A 20,588-nucleotide genomic window follows, 5' to 3' on the forward strand; every position below is an offset into this window, starting at 1 on the left:
AATATGGTATGTCATTTGCAAAATATATGCTGCATGGATACATTCTTATTGCCCGATTTATGAAACAGCAAATCTCATTTTATGCTAAAGAGCAAAATTGTACTTTGTAAGGCTGGTATCATTCCAGTGTTTTCAGTCCTCTTTTTCTTCAGTTAAATCAATTCACTATGAAAACAAACTACTCTATAGCTGTTGCCACAGCATTCATGTATAAGATGCATATTAAAGAGCCTAAAAATCTGAAATAACATTGAGGACTCTGGAATGAAGCATCTGGAGTGTAGGATCTAGCAGATGATACTTAACTTAATCCTACAGGTAAGAAGCTGCCAGCTTTTGCAAAAACAAGTCTTTAGATATATTTTGTATTTATGCAAAAGAACAATGTAATTGAAATTGCTCTTTCCTAGGCAATATCTCAGTGCTTTGAAGTGCCAATGTGATGTTGTATCTGTAGATTTTTAAAACAGAAGAGCAATCTTTGTGCCTGAAAAATCATGTTCAGATGCATCCTGAAGACGCTGAGGTTCCTGGCATTATCCGTGTATATACTCTTCAAAAGTTTCATCCAATGCATATTTCCTCCATGCAAGAAGTCTTTTGCTGGGGAAATAGTGCTTATTACTGGAGCTGCAAATGGGATTGGAAGGCAGATTGCCCTACATTTTGCTCCTCTGGAAGCAACCTTGGTTCTTTGGGACATTGATGAAGAAGGTAACAGAGAAACAACCAGATTAGCCAAAGAAAATGGAGCTAAGCAAGTGTTTGCCTACTACTGTGACTGCAGCAATAGGGAGGAGGTATATGAACAGGCAGAAAAGGTAAGTTACAGCTTCTGGTTTCTAATTTTCCTTCTTGCTTGTGATTTTCTGCTTTTTTTAGACCTGGAATCTTAGAAACTATGCATTCAGTAAAGGGAGGTAATCATGTACGATGATGACTGTTCTCTTATTGACAAGTAACTTCTAGATTGAACTTAAACTATTTTGTTGTAAAGTAACTGGGTTTAATCTGTTCTGTTGAGACTTGCACATTTCCAGTATTCCTTGTAAGGTGGCAACTTCTTTTATATTAGAAGTGTGGTATATAGCAGAGATTAACGCTATGAATGAATTTACTAGCCTTCTAAATTTCTGTAAGATGTCAAGAAACAACAACAAAAAAGGAATAGAACATTGTAAGGGGGGAGGTCCCTTTGTAGCAAACTGCAAACACCTTACCTCATTCAACCTGTTCTATCTCCTCCTCTGAGCAGGATAGGGGAAGAGGGAATGTGAGTTGTGGTCAATCCCTAATGCTTTGTTTCTGCCATTCCTTCATGGTCACTCCCTTCCCCTGCCCTGCATGTATCCGGAACTGCAGCCCTCATGCTCAAAGTACTCTTTTAGTTGTACTTGCTAGCAGCACTTGGGGGCACACACGACCAGCTTTACATGGAAAAATAATTTCTGTTGGAGCAGTTGGTGGTAGAGGTTAAGAACCACAAGTGGCTTCATGGTACTACTTGCACAGTGTGATCAAGGACGTTTCTATCAAAATAACACATCTGCAGAGATGAACACACTCTGGCCTCTGCTGACCCACAGTGCTCAAGGAAAAAGATCTTTGCAAATTATTTCAGTATTACAGGTCAGGTTATCCTCACCATGTGTGTCTCTTATTATTACTCCTACAATTGCAGTCCATAAAAAGAATTCCAATTATTTCAACATTCTTAATATCAAGATCTTAACATTATCATCTCCCAGCAAGTTGCAGGATCAGTCGAGCAACTTGTGATCAGCACTTCAAATGTGATACTTGATCCTTATTCAAAATGATACTAAAATCAAACTGCCATTCTTCCAGAATGCTCTTCTTGAAAGAAAAGAGAAAAACAAACAAACAAACACTTAAGAGTTCACCAAGATCAAATATCTTTTAAAAAATAACATTTTAAATTGGCTTTAATTGCCTGTTTCCATAAATGCTGACCGCTTCCTGGAATGACATGCATCAGAATGATCAATTTAAGCTCATGTAAGCAATATCTCTGCTGGAATTTTCCATTGATGGTGTATATTTTGAAGTAAGTGATCTCTGTTCTCAGTTTAACAGAGACTCAAACTGTTTTGTGCATTCAGACAGTTCTCAGCCTCCAGACACATTAAAAAGGGCTCAACCTGCAGAACTTGTTGCGTCCATACTAGTGGTGAGAACTCTGACATGCACAGACTGACCTACAAGTAGAAACTCAAAGAGCTTTTTCAGAGTCCTGAATTGATGTGAAGGTGTCGAATTATTGTTAATTCTACCAACATCTTTTCAGGTATTTCTGTGAATTGAACAGGCATATAGGGGCCACAATTTTATTTTCTTTAAGTAAGATCTATTCAGCCAGGAGCATCCTCTACCACTGGAAATACATGTAACTTTTTATTAGTAATATGAAAAGACTTCAGCTTGGAAACAGGAGATAAACCAATAGCAGAAAAGTTAATTTATTTGGTTTTGTTTGAGAAATTCACTGCAGAATAACTTAGGTATGTTCCTATAATGGAATATTCCTATAATGGAAGCTTTATGTCTAGCAAGCAAATCAGTGTACTGAAGGAAGAGAACTTAGAAAAAAACTGATAAAAAAAATATTAGCAGATTTTTGGAGTCAGAAGTTTCGACCTGGGAACTCTGAGGGAAATCCGATATACATTTCATGAGTTACAAATGCATAGGTGATGTATTGCTTACGACAGGTTTCAAACCCAAGAGCAAAAATAGCAAATATGCCAGTTTTAAGTGAGAGGACACTAAGAAACTACAAACCTGTCATACAGAAAAAAACTGATAGAAATGATAATGATAATTTTAAAAAATAAATAAATAAGAATAGACACCTGAATAAATACACAGCGAAGAATAATCAGCTTGAGTTTTGTTCCTGCAGGCTCCTGTGAAAATCAGAAATATTTTGGAGTTCAGAAAGCAATCAGACAAATTCGGAGGTATGGGGAAGGAGGAAATAATCATCAGCACATATTAAATAGAAAGATACAGGCACCATATCTGGCTCAGAAGGATCTTAAGCTGCAGAATGCAAAAACCTGTGGAGTGCACTGGAGGAGACCTTTGTGTCCTTGTCCTTTCTTACTGCTTTCCCCCATGAGCCAAGGGCTGAGAGCCTACAAAGACCTTTGATCTGGCACACTAAAACAGTTCCTATGTACCTATGTTTCCAGTACAAGCATAAACAATTGTAACTGTCACTAGACTTCCATCATAAATGAAGCACAGAAGGCAAGTACACTTTCTAATATTTTTGTTCATCTTTTTTTTTTCTTTCTTTATTATTATTTTTTTTTTAATTCAGGTTAGAAGAGAAGTTGGGGATGTTACTATTCTAATCAATGATGCTGGCATACTGCACACCACAAAGTTTCTTGACACTCCAGATGATGTTTTTGAAAAAACCTTGAAAGTCAACTTCCTGTCTCAAGCTTGGGTAATGTATATTTTTCTTTCCCGAGGGCCTGAAATGCACAGCCAAATATTTCAGGCAGATTGGAACACCTGGTTTGGAAACGGGTGGCAAGGGCCTTGACTGGGGAGAATTCATTTTTTTAATCATCCTGTAGTTGGATACACACCACATTGACAGTTTGTCCCACCGTCTCTCAGTAACGTTCACAGAAACCTACCTGTTCAGTGTGCTAAACACAAAGTCTTTGTGCACCTCTATTGTGAAACATGTTCTTTCTGTATCAGCTGTGGCTGAAAATACTGCTGATGCTATGGCTGCTAACTTTTCTACTCCTGATGCTTGCAGACATAAGACAGCACTGTCTAGCATTAAGGACACATACCCATGCTGTTTGTGTTGTGTCAGACTTCAGGTTGTGCTTTCATTCCTAGTCATTGTCTTCTTGATGTATGTAGAAAACTGATCTAAATAGTATGTGTTTGCTTTGCTTTGTTTTCTTTCCTCTGGGGGAATTTGATGCTATCTGGGGTCTCAGTTATCCCTTCCGTGTCTCTGTGAGGGAGTGCTACCCTTGCCCCTCTTGCAGTTGTACTTCACATGCCTGAGCGCGCAGCCTGCATCAAGGAAGAACACAGTGCTGCAAAATGCCTCACCAAATGGCACTCCTCAGTGGAAAATCATTGCAGGCAAAATCCTCTAATCATTTTCCAGCCCACAGCGCCTCATTTTTCCACATACCGGAGACAAAGGTGCTGGGGGAGATGTTCTTCTTGGCAGGTCTGAAGAGACACAGAGCAGGAGGACAGCGACTGTGGGCCCCCTCACTGGAAAAGTGCGTGCCAGGCACACATCTGCAGTGGAGAACACACTGCAGTACAACTCAGCTATTGAAAAAAAAACCTGTAACTGCTCCCATCTTTTTTCATCTCTTCTGTCTCGTAAAACACTGGTGTCCTCCTTAGATAATTAGTACTAACCATCACGGCAGTTTGAAGTAGTGGAAGTAGCCAGGAAGTAGTTTACAAACAGGGCTTGTAGCCAGCTGAAGTGTGCATTGATGTGTTGGCTTCTAGCTCCCTCTGGTGTACACATCTTTACTAATAGTCAAAATACTCGAACTGTGAGGATCCACGCGCAGAGAAAACAAAAACTTCATCGTTTTTAATAATACAATTTTAACACTGACAGCTGAAGCTGGGGACCTGTCATTCAAAGAAATGTTGCCTCTCCTTTATGAATTCTTGCAGAGACTGCAGGTCACTTTGGTGCCTTGCAGAATTATGTTCCAGAAAGTAAATCAGATTGTAAAATCTAATTTGGAATGCGATAGTTTTAACTTATCTATCTGTTATGGTATTTTTTATGTGTCTCTCAGACTTGCAAGGCCTTTCTTCCTGCCATGATCGCCTGCAATCATGGACACCTGGTCACCATGGCTAGTGCAGCAGGGCTCTTGGGAACCTACAGATTGGCAGGTTAGTGTCAACAAATGCTATTAAAAATTATGTCTTTATGGCAATACCTTCTCCTAACGATCTCAGAAATGCTTGGCTTAAGCTGTTTGTACCGACGTATTAGCACTCATGAAGAGCATGGAGATAGAAAGGTGTATCAGCAGGTAGTGGTATATGGAAGAGGAATACGGTGATGTGTTGCCCATTTGGCATGGGAGTCACTGCTGATTTTACTAGCTAACTGCAGCCTGTCTTATCTCTGCAGAAGAAGCTTGTACACATGCAGCAGGAGGGAACCCTGCCTACAGGCTGTCTAACAACTTCTGTTACTAGTTTCCTGCTGATGGATGTTTAGAGTCCTGAAAATATGTGGGTTATACCTGGAACTACACACCTAGCTAGAAAATGTTTTTCAGGTTCAGAAGACACTTAGCAGAATTTGCAATAAAATTATTTCAAATTAACTGTGTTTTAAGCTATGTAACAGCTCCGTATTCTCAGCTGTTTCCTTCAGGAGAGCTGGCTGCTACATCCTGACTATTTCATCAGCATGTGTGTACTGCTCAGACTCTCTTAAGCCTTTCTGACTGTAGCTCTGAAGTTGCTCTGTGAGAATGTGAATTTCACATCAATAAGAGTATTTTCTTTCTTCTCCTAGTTGATGGGGTTGTTTTGGTGTATATTTGCCACCTATTATCATTGGGTCAGATTCTGTGTTGAGAATGGGACAAGTCTAGTTTTTATCATTTAACCATAAGGCCTATGACGTAGGCCTGTGACTTGCCCATCCAAGTGTTGTAACGTTATACACAGCAGCTATGCATGTTTAGATTGTTTGTTTCCACCTCCTGTAGGCAAGTTCTGAAGAAGAACAAATCCCCTGATAAAATCAGGCCCAATGTAGGTCACACTACACAGGACCTTGCATGTTCAAGTTTTTATTGTCTCACAGGAAGGAGATTCAATGTGTCCATCAAGCAGCAAAAATTAGACAGGATTCAGTCTTCCCAGGCAAATAAAATAGTATTCATAGTTGCAAGGCAATATCAGAAGGAGAAATAATGTGTTGAAGCAGTATTTGTAAGTAGGGTATTTAGGCTGTACCATGAGAAATAATTTTTACTGGCACATAATATGTGATATCAAAGAGTGAAGACCATTCTGAACTAAAGCAATGCCTGGCTTGCATGTGAGTGTCTGGGAGTGGATATAAAATGTTAAGTTAGGCCAAGTTAAGTTAAGTTGAGTAAGGCCATCTTATATCCCTCTACAGTTCACTGGAAAAGTCTTCAAGAAATTATTAATCTTATCCTTAGACACATCTACACCAGTCATGGTCAGGACCACTGACATTAAGAGTTAGTATCATCAACATGTGTAGTGTCCCTAAAACACTAATTCAAATCTTCTAAGTCATAACAAATTAGTACAAGGTTGTAAGTAGTATTACAAAGCATTAAATTCAGTATATAATACTATGGTGTTTTTGAGGTATTTTGTATGTTTCTTTGTTTCTCTGCTTCAGATTATTCTTCTAGTAAATTTGCAATCATTGGAATGATGGAAGCCATTGATTCAGAACTGGATGAGGCAGGAATACATGGCATTAAAACTACAATTGTTTGCCCCTTTTTTGTGAATACCGAATTAATTAGAGGTATTGAAACTGAGTAAGTAAAACTTACATTACATATTGTTTCATAAGTAAAAAGTCATCACTACTCTTATAAGGTTGACTTGTTTTTAATTTAGTATTTGGCACACACACAACTGTATCTCTTTGATAAGAAATCCAAAGTTTGCCTGCAATTAATAGCTGACATGCCTCAGAGACTGTGCAATGACCTTGAAATCAGGGAATGGTTAGGGATACATGGCAGTATTTTAGGCAAATTCACTTTCCAGCAGAATGGGCACTGCTGATGTTCTTTGCCCCATGTAATTTTGGTACTGTCATTGCTTTTATGGCTGCTAGGATATTTGTCACCTGTCAGAAACAGTTCTCCAGTATTAGCAGATATTGTACTCCTCTGAGAACAGCTGTGGTATAAGTATCTCTGCTGCTGTATTGTTCTAGTGACAGGAGAGGCTGCAGGCACTGATTCAGACATTGCAGCAGTGAATAGCAAGCATCCTTGTTTTTTTCAGCACTCTGTTCCTGCACCCACCACTCATCATCCTGGAGAGGCATGTATTATGCAGAGCTCCTGCCTGGAAACAGGCCCAATCCTGTTTATTTAGCTGCCAACCCAAAATCTAAAATAAGAAAGAGGTGTGCAGAGGGCTGAAATCTTATGCGTAGAACATCATAAACCACAGATGAGCTGGAATTTTTCAATGCCACAGACAATGTGGGCATTAACTTCACTAGGGTCTGAGCTGGCCTTGCACAAAAGTTATTCATCTGTCATTAAAATTTGCAACATCACCAAACTTTTTTCTATTTGCTATGATTATAGAAGCAGGATTGAACAAGTAGAACAAGCAGGATTAGACACTGCTTTCCAGGGTTATTTAAGGAGGAGGAGAGAAATTCTTGCATTAAATGATTTCTGTGTTAGAATACATCTCAAAAGTAAAATATTACAATTCCATAATACTGTATTTCTTGTTTCAATAGGCACCCAATTTTACTTCCTATTTACGAGCCAGAGTATGTAGCCTGCAGGATCATAGATGCAATTCGAAAGGAAAGGATGTATCTGTTTATGCCTCCAACTTTACACCTTACTGGTTTGAGAACGTAAGAACATGTTTCCCATCTTCTATCATTTCCTTCTTTCCTTTCCCATATGCCTCCAAAATCAGCAAGGTGGTTTAGTTAAAATCTTCCTTTACTTAGCATCCTTGCAGTCAAATCAGCTATAGGTAATCAGTTACAAAGAAACAGTTTTGATAGTTTTTAATAATTTAATGGACTGGTATTCCTCTGACATCTTCTGTCTCAAATATACTTCTTAAGCTACAGTTCAATGTAGAAATCAAAAATTTCCATGGGATGGTATGCTGGGAGCACTGCCTGGACTAGAACTGTCTGCTTACAGTAACTACCCCCACCAATGCTGGGCTTTCCACAAAACTGCTTGTTTTGTATTTATTTTCCCCATTTCTAATATGGGAGTACCGAATGCATTATTGCCAAACGTGAGAAGTAATGTGCATGTGTTATGAATTTATATTAGTACAGTGCATTTTTATTTCACTTTATTATTATTTTTTTTAAGCGAGGCTAACTTGGTGTTTGTCTCATCAGTTTAATTCCCAGAAAAATCATACTGCTCCTGCAATCTTACCTGGGGGTCTACAACAGCTGGGACAAGGTCATAGGTCGGAAGAAGAAAAACTGAAGCCATAGTATTTTCAAAACCTCAAGTGCCATCAAACTGGGGTTTTTTTTTCGGTAAAATCAATTTTTAAGCTTGTTCATTCTTTGACAGAAAAATTGCTTCTTGTATAATTCTTGACATCACTCAGCATACAATATAATTCTAAATAATTGTCTTTTAATCACTGGTTCTCAGCCACAACCCTCTCTCTCATTTTGTGACAGCACGCTGCTTACATACTTATCTGAGCTCTCAAAAATAGTCAGTAAAACCAGGCATAGATGCTTGACTTCATTTCTTACTCTTTGAATTCTCAGTTTCTGAGCATAATTTCAAAGCACAGGAAAAATACACTATTGTTCATGCGTTAAGAAAAGCCATAAAAAAAGTTTAACGTCACTCACATTTTAGGAATCTTAGAAGACCTAAACAAGGTTTAGTGAATGCCCCCTCCCTGGAAGCATCCAAGGCCAGGCTGGATGGGACTTTGAGCAACCTGATCTAGAGGGAGATGTCCTTGCTCACAACAGGGGGTTGGAACTACATGATCTTAAAGGTTTCTCCCAAACCATTCTATGATTCTATGATTTCGTATCATCAGTTAGAATAAACAAACCATACAAAATTGTTCTCAGTAGCCCCAGTGTGCTTTATCTTATATTAAGCAACCAAGACACCTTTCATGGACTATACTGCTTTCAGAGACTGAAACTTCAATGAGATAACCTGTTTGTTAGTGTGAAATCTGTGAATCCTAGAAGAAAAAAAAGTTCAGGTAGAAGGATTGGTGCAGTTATGGGCTGACTCTTGAGAAAATCTCTTCTTGCAACTGAATGGAAGTCACTCCATCTCCTTCAGCCATCTCTCCATGTAAATGAAGCCAGAACAAAACAGTCACAGGGGAAAAAACATCTAAGGAGAAGAAGATATGGAATTAGTTATGCCAAAGTATGCTGGTACTTAATAGCTAAAAATCAGGTTTTATACAAGCTTTTGGAAAATGCTAACAGGGTTTACATGACAGAAGATAAATTTCCAGCCCCAAAGAAGGAATGTATGAAGCACAGTTATAGAATTCCACACTGAGGAACTAAAGACCCCCCTAATTAATTACCAACTGCCTGGGTTTGTCACCATATTTGTACTTATCTAACCCCATGCTCAAGTGCTTCCTTTCAGCTGCAGGTTTCTATTAAAGGACACACTTTCACTAAACTGTACTTTCTGAAATCTCGCATTTTTCAAATCACACATTCATTCAATACATCCTTTGAAACACCCTGTGGATATTTCCCCTATGAACATTTTGTCTGAGAGCAGCAGAAAGCTGTCTGAAATTTGGCTCTTTGGAAAACTAGGTTCATTGATTTGAAAAACTCCCCATCGTTAAGATAAATGTCCTTTTCTTCTGACTAACGAGGCAGGAACAAAGTCTAAATTGCTGCCTGTGAATAATGATCCTATTTCCTCAGCTGAAAATAAGTACGTGAATATTGGGATTCCTTTAATCTGAATGAGTGTTGTAATTTAGTTCTCAGTCTATGACTTTGTTTCAGTGACAGTATGAAATAGCATGATGTGTTGCTTGTGAACTTATTGTGAGCCTGCACATGTTTGATATATAAATTCATTTCTTGCATGGAGAGCATGAATGGGGTTTGCAAGGTGAGAGGCAAACAGATGAAAACCTTCTGTAAAATGAGGCTCCCACTTGAAGTAGTGTTCTGTTAGGGACATTGAGATTTGGTGGACTGATGCTCATTAAAAATCTGGTGTGTCAGAATTAAATGCTTGCAGCCAAAGAACACATTGGACACAATAAGAATGAAGAATAAGGTATAGGAAACAATGCTTTATTTTCTAAGCTGCATTCCACCCACTCTGCACAGCCACTCTGCAGAGCCCTGTCCTCCATGGCTGCACTCTGAGCCAAGAGCTCTCTTTGGCTCCATTTCTCCTGGCTAATCAGCTTGGCTCAAGAAGGAATTTATAAAGCTTATGCTTTCTAAGGCTCACAGTGATTTGTTAGATCTTCTTATCGGCCTTAGAAATCAGTAACTCATTCTTTTCTGTGAAAATATTTCGTTACATATTTGTATAGAAAAGAGATGTGATAGATGATGTCATACAACCATAAAACTGCAAGCCAAAACCTTTCTATTAATGTCCAGAAGACACAATGGGATGCTGTTCTGGGCTTTTAATAAAAAATTACCAGTTTGTGTTTTGAAACACAGTCTCATGCTTGAGAAGCATCTCTGAGATATTGGCAACTCGTCAGAAACGTATGCTTTCCCCTTTGAGACTTTTGCCTGGTTCACTCCACACACAAAGAACGTCGCCGGGGAAATGCTGCTGTTACTGAAGCTGCAGCTGGGACTGGAAGGCAGCTCATCCTGCTCTTTTTCTCCCTGGGGAACAATCCTGGTGAGACTGTTGACAAAGAAACAAACACAGTACCCATAGCAGCCCTAGACTGAATCAACCTATGTAGCTGCATCAACAGAGAGGTGATTTGTTATATCAGATAAGATATTGCTGTTCTCTCTTACTTCATAACCCTTAGTGAAATACTCTTTCTTAGAGCGTATTTTGTGTATAGAGACAGTTGTAGAATCATGTTTCTTATAAATATCAGCCATATTCTAATTACAACCTTTCTGAGCAAAGTAGTATTTAAATAATTGTAGGTCATTGTGTAATGTTAGAAATCCTTAAATAAACCGTAGTAGCATCCACACACAAATGTAATTGTGATCTTTTGGATATTTTACTGTCACTGAAACATCTGACACTGCATGTGACACTGCCTCAGACATGGCTCAGCTCTCCTGGCCATACACAGCCTGCTATCAGAAGCTTGCAGTCATTTCAAATAGTACATTATTTTGCCTTCTTAGAAAGGCCTCAGGTGACGCTGCACCCCCAAACAACATAATGCTGGACAGAAGTATTCTGTTAAAATGGCTAACTCAGTGATTATATCCATTTCCATTTAAGCTAAAAGGGTCCCCATAGTTCTGACACATTCCCAACCTCTTGCTGATGGCCAGCTGACTTTTCCCAGTATAATCTTGAGGGAAAGGGACCAAGGGATCCAGAAAAAAGAGAAGTCCATCTGAAGTTGCCTGCTGCCATCCTTAGCACAACTAAGTTAAAATTGTTGCTTTTGTTTGGAAGCAAAGACTCCTTCCCTGAAAAATGCTGCTTAGTGAGCTGCTTGATCACATTAAGAGGCAGCCTTCTCATATCGCTGCAAGATTCCCTTTATTGATGTGTATTCTCTCACCTGAGTGGTCCCACAGCACTCAGTGCTTTTAGTCTCACTTGGGCTTGGCCAACTGAAGGCAAAGTGGCAGACTCAGTCTATTGGCTTGGTTGCCCCACTGTTTTATGGTGGCATGAATTACAGAATCATAGAATCCTTAGAGTTGGAAGGCACCTGTGAAGGCCATCTACTGCAACTCCCCTGCGATGAACAAGGACATCGCAGCTACATCATGTTGTCCAGGGCCTTATCCAGCCTCAACTCTAATTCTAGAGAATCCCTTTAAAGCAATTTATTTCTGTGAGCAAATGAGGAAATTTGAATGAATTCCCTATACTGAATGTCTGCTAAAATGCCTAAAAATGGACTGCGGAGCCCGTGGCCGCCTGCAGGTGGCAGCCCCGTCCGCAGCGGGGTTCGGCGCGCTGCAGGTGGCTGCAGCAGCCGTGCCAGGGGCTGAATCCGCGTTAATGCTGCATTAACGGCATCAGCTTTCTATTCATTACAAACGCACCAGTTGCATATATGATTCTATTAAACCGGTATTTTCCACTAACGTAATCTCTTCACGCAACATCAGACAGGCACGTACTCCTCTTCTCCCATCTGTGCAGCACATAACTGCCGGGATGCACGCACAGCCCCACGGACACAGGCGCGAGCCGCCCGCGGCCGCCTCCTTCACTTCGCTTCGGGCAGGCGGCGGTCCCTGCAGCCGGGGGGGGATACAGAACTGCTGCCCCCGGGCGCAGCGGGGCTTACGGCAGCCAGCGAGGAGCGGGTGTCTTTTATCCCTTTTTTCCTCTATTCTACTTTTTTTTTTTTTTTTTTTCCTCTTTTCCTCCTTTTCCTTTTAACTTCTTCCTTTTCCCCCTTTTCCTTTTTCTTCTCTCCATTTCGTTTTCTTTTTTTTTCTCCTCTTCTTCTCTTTCCCTCTTCTTTCTTCTTGCATTTTTCCTTTTTCCTCTTTTTCTCTTTCCCCCTTTTTTTTCTTTTTTCCTCTTTGTTTTCCTTTTTCTTTTTCCCTTTTTTCACTTCTTCTCCTTTTCTCTTTTCCATTTTTTTCTTCTTTTCCTCTATTTCTCTTCCTCCCTTTCTTTTTCCTCTCCTCTCCTCTCCTCTCCTCTCCTCTCCTCTCCTCTCCTCTTTTCCAACTGTCAGTGGTTTCTATTTCCCTTTCCAACTGAGGCACTCATTTTTACCATGCGAGTACTCACCACTGGAAAACACTGAGGTGGCAGTTATAAAAGGCAGTATAGATCTGTACAGCAAGAAAGCAATTTAAAGTAAACGTATTTCTCTTGGACTATTACAACCCTGTAAGATCACAAACACAGCTGTTGCTTCAATGGTCTTGCCTGAGTGTCACTATAAACTTGCCTGAGTGTGCCATATAAACAGTGTGCAGAAGGGAGCTGCTCTCTATTGAATGAAAACATCTTTACCTTGAAAGCAACATCTCTTTGTGAATATTCAGAGTTTCAGTGAATTTTTTTTTTTTTTTTTTTTTTTTTTTTTTTGTGGGCCGAAAGAATTTGGAAATCTGTTCTGTGTGTCAGGAAACTCATGCAGACCTTATAAAGTAACTCATAGCCATTCGTGTTCCTGGCATTTTTCCCCCCCTGATGTGTTTGAGGGCAGCCTTAATAAAACCCCCAATAAACTGCCAGCCTGGCAAAAAGATAAGACTGAGCACAGCAGTGGAATCAGATGGGCAAATTGTTACAAAAGCCATGTTTGAAGTGCAGTAAGACATTTAAAAAGATATGCCCAGAATGCTAGGGAATCTACAAGATTAGACGCAGTTCAGAGTCAGGTTTGGAAGTCCTTGGTGACATGAAATACCAGGAGCAGATGAGGCTGCTTGGCACATGCAGAGAAAAGAGAAGGATGAGCACAGAAGAATATAAGGAGAGCTCTGAGCATCAGCTGTGCTAACAGTGAAGATACAGTCATGAACACATAACATAGTGTCCTCCAAGACATGCTCAAAAAGCAAATCACTGCACTGTAATGTCGTGTGTGTAGGCTCTACTGCAAGAGACAGTTCCTATCATGCTTATTCCAATGCAAGTACCCGTTGGATTACACACTGAGGTATCCTGATGTGAGATTTTCACCTGCTGTAAACACGAGGACATCCAGGACATGGAGCAGTGCTGAAAAATAATGATGTCCCTGTGGTCCATATTCCAGTGCTCAGGAAAGCTTTGTTCTTGCTTCTCCTGATGCAGATGAAGCTTGTGGGGAAGAGCTACTTTACCAAATCCTCAGAAACAGAAGGAAAATACATTCTCATGCAGATAACAGTGCTTTGGTGCACCTGCCTGAGGTCAGACACTGAGACAGATGCAGTCATCCGTAGGCTCCAAAACTCTCTGTACAGTATGTGGATATATTTTACTGTCAGATCCAAGCCACAACAACCATGCAGATATCCTGGAACTAATGTGCAGCTCTCCAGGGCAGAGATACCCACTGTGTGCCTGTGACCATAGGCAATGAAATCTTTGTACACTACCTATCTGCTCCAGTCTTAAAGAATAAGCACTTTCTCCTGACCAAATTAGATCCAGTTTGAACACCCCATCAAATAGCTTTGCGATTCTTCATGCTTTTACTTCAATTTCCAGTTGAAGGCATGAGGATTTCACAGCGCATTACAGCTACTGATGCGCATCATGTAGCACAACAAAGAGAAAGGGCTTTCCCAGAAACTCTGGCATCCTTTGCAGTTGCCCAGTCAGGTAATGTTGATATGGACCAGGTGTTGTCAGACTGTCCCAGCAGTACTTCTCATCAGCCACAAGCTTTAGCATGTTGGATTTAATGAATTTGCTCAGCACTGTCAATCATAATTGGAGGAATGTATTCCCTACGCAGCCAGAGATAAGCCCGAAGAAAAGGAGCTCGAAGAAGGCAGACAGACCGAAGTGAGACTGCTGAGACTTTGAGCCCTCCCTGTGTATGTGAATGCACGAACCGTCTGCCTTCCCAGCACAGCGTCTGTATCGCTGCAGGAAACATCACGGAGAGCCGCCTTCAGCTGGCGCGCATTAGGCATGCACTTACAAAAGCAGAAGTCGGAATATTTATACATAGCATGAGTTAGTAAACTCCTGAACAAGTCGGTTACTGTGGGAAAAAGTCATATAAATTTCATCGGGCTCTGGTAGTAGCGCTGCAGAAGTGTTATTTATTCATTGTTAAAGTCTCACAATGTCTGCAGCTGTTCTTACATATTTTATTGAGAGGAAACTGCGAGACTGGAGAATCAATACGGAAATAACTTCTTTTAAAGGAACGAACTCCAACGACAAACTTCGCGCTCGTTTGAGATCCACATCTCTTGTTTTATCAGCAGCTCCCTTTCATTTGCTATTTTAGACATAGAGCACACCACCAGAAAGATCACAGTTGAAGTTTAAGTGGAAAAACGCGTGCACATTTTTACTTAAACGCTTAAGAATGTGTCCTTTCTCTTCACGGTCTCTTTCTTCTCTCTGCCAAGCATCAACCAGCAAATATCGATTGCTACAAATCTAGTAAAAATGTGCAAGAAGACAGGCTGTGAAGTCCACAGTCATTTTCAATCTGATTCACAAGAAGTGTTTTTAAATCTTGTTATGTTTTAGGTGAATAGGATTCCTATAGAAACACACGCTTCGTATATATTTTTCCAGTCCCATGCATGCATACATTTAGTCCAAGAATTTCCATGAGTCTCAAGCAGAATTCTTTGGCAAAATGCCCTCAGAGTGAGAAAACAACAATTCCCAGTTTCTGAAGCCTCTATTGCTGCCTGCTCTGCCGACTCAATGCCTCACTTTAAGTGAAGGCTTCTTCATTTGCAGCATGAGAATGTGAAATACATCATGAAGAACTGTGTCAAAAATACAAAAGCATCATTAAATCTATTGCTCAACAGAGAGCATTAGAGAATACCTAAAGAGAATATTGCAACAACTTTATATTAATAAAGGTATTCTCAAAGTTTGTTTTGGTTTATTTTTTTAGAAATAATTAAGGTTTTTTTAGACACTGTTAGTGATGGGAACATTATGTACTCAAGGCTGTGTAACAATGGCTCGTCAGCCTGGCACCTTCAGAAGCAATGCTAATCTTCCATTTGCCTTGCAATCTTCCATTGAGTGAAATTTTTGTTGAAGATTCATTCAATGAATGAGAAAAGACTGAAAGCAAATGGCTCTGCAGATCTTCAATGCCAACAATTTATCAATTTCTATTACTTCCACAGCTTGTTTTCTTGGTCATATGATTCCATCTACTTTTGCTGCTTCCTGTGCCACCTTGCAAGCATAAAATGAAAGCAAACTCAGAGATATAAAGAAGCACTCGCGAGGTAGGACTTAACCATTTTGATTTGAAATTGAATTGCAGGGGATAAGGAAGGAGACAGTAACTTCTACAAGTTTGAGCTAACAGAAATTCTGTATTTATTTACCTCTGCAGTTTTGCACCTGGGAAAACAATTATGCTCATTCTGACTTACTTTGGGATTTTCAATCAGCTAAATAACAACAGTGTTCAGGAAGGAAAGGACTTGGAACTGCACAGCTTTAGAAAGCTGTATACCAGGAATCTGATCTTCCCAAGTTACTATCAGAATTACACAGTAATTTAGGTTTACTCCTTCTTTAGGTAATATTGTGTGTGTGATATTCAACATTTTCTAGCTGTTCTTCTCGAAATTTGTTAAACAAAACGTTACTGTGAAAATTGCTCTTTTTTCTTTCACATATGCAGTTCTATTCATTATTTTTCAAGAAGTACATAATTCACATTGTGCCCGGCATCAAAACTAGCTGGGCTCTTAGCTTGTGCTTACAAGACAGTAAAAGAAAATACATGATTTTAGAATGTATTTACACGTTGTGTGTAAAACAGTCAAAAATACTTCCAAGGTTCTTTTTAATTAATCTTTTACAAGTTGTGCAAACCATGTACTCTATTTGTCAGTAAATAATACAGATTTTTTCCTGTTGTAATTGCTTGCCTTCTGTTTGATGAGGTATGCAGCTGTGTACTTTTTTAGATACTGCCTTCAAACAATGTGCTATGAGAATATTTGAATGCAGTTAAATAAAGAATTGAAAAATTAAAAAAGACATTAAAATATGCTATTTGGGAGTAATAATGATTTCTTTCTTCTCTTATAAATAATTTTCTTGTTTGATTTTAATATAAATAAGAAATAAAACGCATATTCTCACAAAGGATTCGGTGCTTTAGAACTTTCCCTATATAATCAGTTATCTTTTTTAAAATTCCTTTTCAAGTATTCTAAACATTTGTGTTTTTTCAGTGACATGTAACTTCTCAAATTAGGGTGTGATGGAAAGAAATCACATGGAGAATTCCTTGGGTTATGGCATTCAGCTGTAAATTCCATGTCATTGTGTGCAGATACACACACATTTATGCAAAGGGTCAAATAACATGCACATTAATTTCACATTTGAATACAAAGAATGTTAGTTCTGTTCACACATTATTCTAGACACAGAAAATTAACAAAAGACAACCCCAGTATGACTTACTTTTCATCCCAGAATAGAGAAACCTCACTCTGGCCAACTTCTGGAACGGATTTCCAGTGTCTCAGTCTTTTATTGATCTCCAAAAACTGTAGCAGATGGATGCATGCCTCTTGCAAAAGCAACATCTTGCCTCTAGGAAGGGCAACAGACAACAGATGAGCTGTATTTACCTCCTGCCAGCATATCTCTCTGCTTCATCATTCCAAACTGGCGCACACATGAAGAAGCGGGAGAGTCGAGATGGCATCCAAATGTGATGGTGTGGCTCCTAGAACATAAAGCAGCTGTAGGCTTCATAGTAGAATGCTCTTGGATAGGGAAAGAACATACAAAGAACAAGAAGAGTGACAGGAAAGATGCTGTGCTGACTCTGAAATTTAGAGTCAAAAAAAAAAAAAATTTGCAATTAATTGTGGTCACACTTGTTACCTCCTATACTGCCTAAGGCTCCAGCAGTGCGATCTTCTGTCTTCTATTAAGATAATTAAGCAAATGAAGCTGAGAAACTGTCAGCCAAACTGCAAATGTTATGAGGGAGAGCTCAGTAATACTTTTATTGAGAAAAAAACTATGTTTTTGTAGAGAAGGCATGTCAAATGTCAGTTCTGCCTCGTGTTTGCATGGCAATGTCTGCAGTGGACAAAATCACAGACTCACTGAACTGTGGGGGTTGGAGAGGACCTCCAGAGACCATCGAGTCCAACCTCTTTGCAAAGCAGGCCCCCTACAGCAGGCTGCACAGGTAGGTATCCAGGTGGATCTTGAATACCTCCAGAGAAGGAGAATCCACACCCTTCCTGGGCAGCCAGTGCTCCGTGACCCTTACTGTGAAGAAGTTCCTTCGCATGTTGGTGCAGAACTTCCTATGCTCCAGTTTTAAAGTTTCCATTGACTTCTTAAGGGGTAGAAGTTGAAAGAAGGTGAATTCTTTCAAAGGCAGAATGTAAAAATATGGGCACTATCTTCAATTATTTTTATTATTTTTGTTGGGTTTTACAATCGATATAACATTTACTTTTCTAGTTTGTATGTTGATGTTTTTACTGAATCTGCCTCAGAGCTTCTATCAGTGATAAGAAAACTGTGAGCTTGAAAAAAAAAAAAAAAAAAAAGGCATCTCTGATAGAGGAAGTGGAGTCCAGAATTCATTCAATAAAGCAGTGTTTTTTTCCAGGTCTTAGGCCTCAATCACAAAACCTTCAACAAGAAAAAAATGATGAGTATTCACAGTTTGTATGTCCCAGCCTGTAACAGCATTGCAAGTGTTCAAATGGCAGACCCAAATGTGTTTTAAGAAAAGCTGGTGTCTACTTTCTCAACTCCATTAATATATTGTTCAAAGAAGCACCTTTCTGCTCTGCTTTGCGAGAGCTCTTTGTACCTCTGTCATTAGCATGGCATTAGAGAATCATTCCAAAGTACATTTAACAGCATGATTTCTTGCTTGCTGCACATGCTGTTTATTCTCTCGTCTTAGGCAGTGAAATGTTGTCTTTTGGCAGAATTGGTTTGATTATAAATATTTAAGTTGCCTCCATGTTTTTGCTAGAGAAAGTCTGGTAGATGTGTCTTGTACTTTGCATGGAAGGTCAGATTTGTGACTGCTGTTATATCCCAAGGTATTTATCACATTTCAAAATCCCAGAGTGGTCTCCAACATTCTGTCTCCTGAACAGACAACTTTTATGACAGCATTTACCCCTACTGAGGTGGAGACTGGGAGCAAAGGGGATGGTCAGCAAGGACAGATGATTGTAGTTGTCAACACGAAGCTCTAGATGCTCTTTGGCCATTGGGGAAACCCTGCTGTGACGAGAAGAATCAAATCTTACTTTTCACTTTTTTTTCTGGAAGGGATTGTAGACAGCTGAGGACAGGTCTGATACACTTAAAATAAACAGCATGGCTGAGGGCTTTTTATTCTAGGTGAATTGTTCTGAGTGCTGAAAAGTCTGGTGACCAAATATATCAGACTTTTGTAGTCCAGCCAGGAAGCAAGTGAAGCAAGAATAACTGAGTAACATGTCACTGTCTGCCAGCATGGGATGGGGTCTTCTAGCCAATGAAAGCTCATAGAAAGCATTACTCATGGGTAATGCTATGTCCGAACTTAGCACAATCAAGGAATGCACAATCAAGGAATGCAAAAGGACTTCTAAATTATAGATTTGGTTGATCAATTACAGATGTGGATCGACTAACTCCAAAGTAGACCGCATTTTGCACTCTTCTGAAAGGCTTTCCTCACTTCATGATTCTTGCACGGGCTCTGTTTCACACAGCTGTTTTTCATCCTTGGGTTAACTTTGTCCAAATACAGAGCCAACGAGACAAAAACAGCAGCATTGTTGTACGGAGCAACTAGCAGATAGAGCAGTGTATTACCTACCTTTTTCTAGGGCTTAAGCCTATGCCACCTGATCAGTTTAGTCTGATGGTAAAAAGATCCAAGAGAGATTGTTCTTGCACTCCACATGTGAGCAGTCTGATAGTATCTGGCAATTACTCATCACCACAAACCTGCAGAATGGACTCAAAGCAGCTTAGCATGTTTTCCATCCTGCCTACCTCTTTTAGAGGAAGCAAGATATTTTTATGGTGGGACATCACAAGCGCTGTGGAAAGATGCTGGAGAATGCTAGTTCTTTACACTGACTCATTTCTATTAATGGAAGCAGCATTTAGCCAGTCAAGCTAAAGGCTGTGTAGGTCAGTGGCCAGGCCTGAGTCAAGTAGTCCTATTACTTCTTCCATACAGCAGATGCTGGCTTGCTGGAACGCACAAGAGACTGTCATACAGTCCATACTGGAGCTTTGCATTGTCTACCATATCATTTTCTACAGCGAACCGATCATAACTAGCATTGAAGATTTACTGACTCCATCTGTTAAACACAATGAGCCTCTCAGGATTTACTTTTCCATTTTTTTTCAGCCACGAGTGTCCTTAACTTTCTTATTCACATCTTACATCAAGTCAAAACAGATATTCTTTAGCATTGCTCTACATTTTGTGTATCTTCATTGCAAAGGAACAGGAAAAAGTACTATCTGTTTACTAGTGGGTAGTTGCCTCTGTGTAACTACTCAGGAATTTTTTGATGAGAAAATGTAACTTACATCAGTAATATTTCCTGACTGAGGAAACTGTGAATTATAGCTGTCCAATGTATACATTGTTGCAATTCTGTCATAGGATTATTAAAGCAAACAAAGAAAAACATTATATATTCCAGAAACATTTTTAAAAACATGTTTCCAAGTTTCTGTTCCCACTCGTATCAATTAATATCTCTGCATACAATAAACATTACAATAAACATAAACAGAAATTCTTATAGTTAAGGAAAACTCCCACACTGCCTCAGAGACAGATCATTTTGTTTTGATGAAATGAACTATCAAGTGAACAAGGGAGAAAAAATTAATCTTATCCAGATTCAAAGAAGACATCCGACAAGATCAAAGAAAGTGCTCTGATAAAGGCTAAGAGGAAAAGCCCTTGTGTCATTAACGAGTGTT

The 20,588-nt window shown here is 39.5% G+C and overlaps 1 protein-coding gene across 1 annotated transcript; it reads left to right on the forward strand.

Annotated features, from left to right (window-relative positions):
* Nucleotides 1-497: 497 nt before the first annotated feature.
* On the forward strand, nucleotides 498-8,258 carry SDR16C5 (short chain dehydrogenase/reductase family 16C member 5). Its single transcript, XM_042840083.1, has 6 exons — nucleotides 498-821; nucleotides 3,347-3,478; nucleotides 4,833-4,932; nucleotides 6,437-6,581; nucleotides 7,532-7,654; nucleotides 8,165-8,258. Exons 1-6 carry the CDS (start codon nucleotides 498-500, stop codon nucleotides 8,256-8,258), a joined length of 918 nt encoding a protein of 305 aa, XP_042696017.1.
* Nucleotides 8,259-20,588: the final 12,330 nt, after the last annotated feature.

This window comes from Centrocercus urophasianus, unplaced genomic scaffold (assembly GCF_019232065.1).
Source record: "Centrocercus urophasianus isolate 14NV4802_14NV808 unplaced genomic scaffold, USGS_Curo_1.0 seq_11, whole genome shotgun sequence".
Taxonomy (NCBI): Eukaryota; Metazoa; Chordata; class Aves; order Galliformes; family Phasianidae; genus Centrocercus; species Centrocercus urophasianus.

Bases quoted from the DNA above. Each gene is read 5' to 3' on its own strand.
- SDR16C5 (XM_042840083.1), top strand. From the start codon at position 498: ATGTTCAGATGCATCCTGAAGACGCTGAGGTTCCTGGCATTATCCGTG. The intron at 3,479-4,832 runs GTAATGTATATT...TGTGTCTCTCAG, and splicing joins ACTTCCTGTCTCAAGCTTGG to ACTTGCAAGGCCTTTCTTCC. The intron at 6,582-7,531 runs GTAAGTAAAACT...TTGTTTCAATAG, and splicing joins ATTAGAGGTATTGAAACTGA to GCACCCAATTTTACTTCCTA.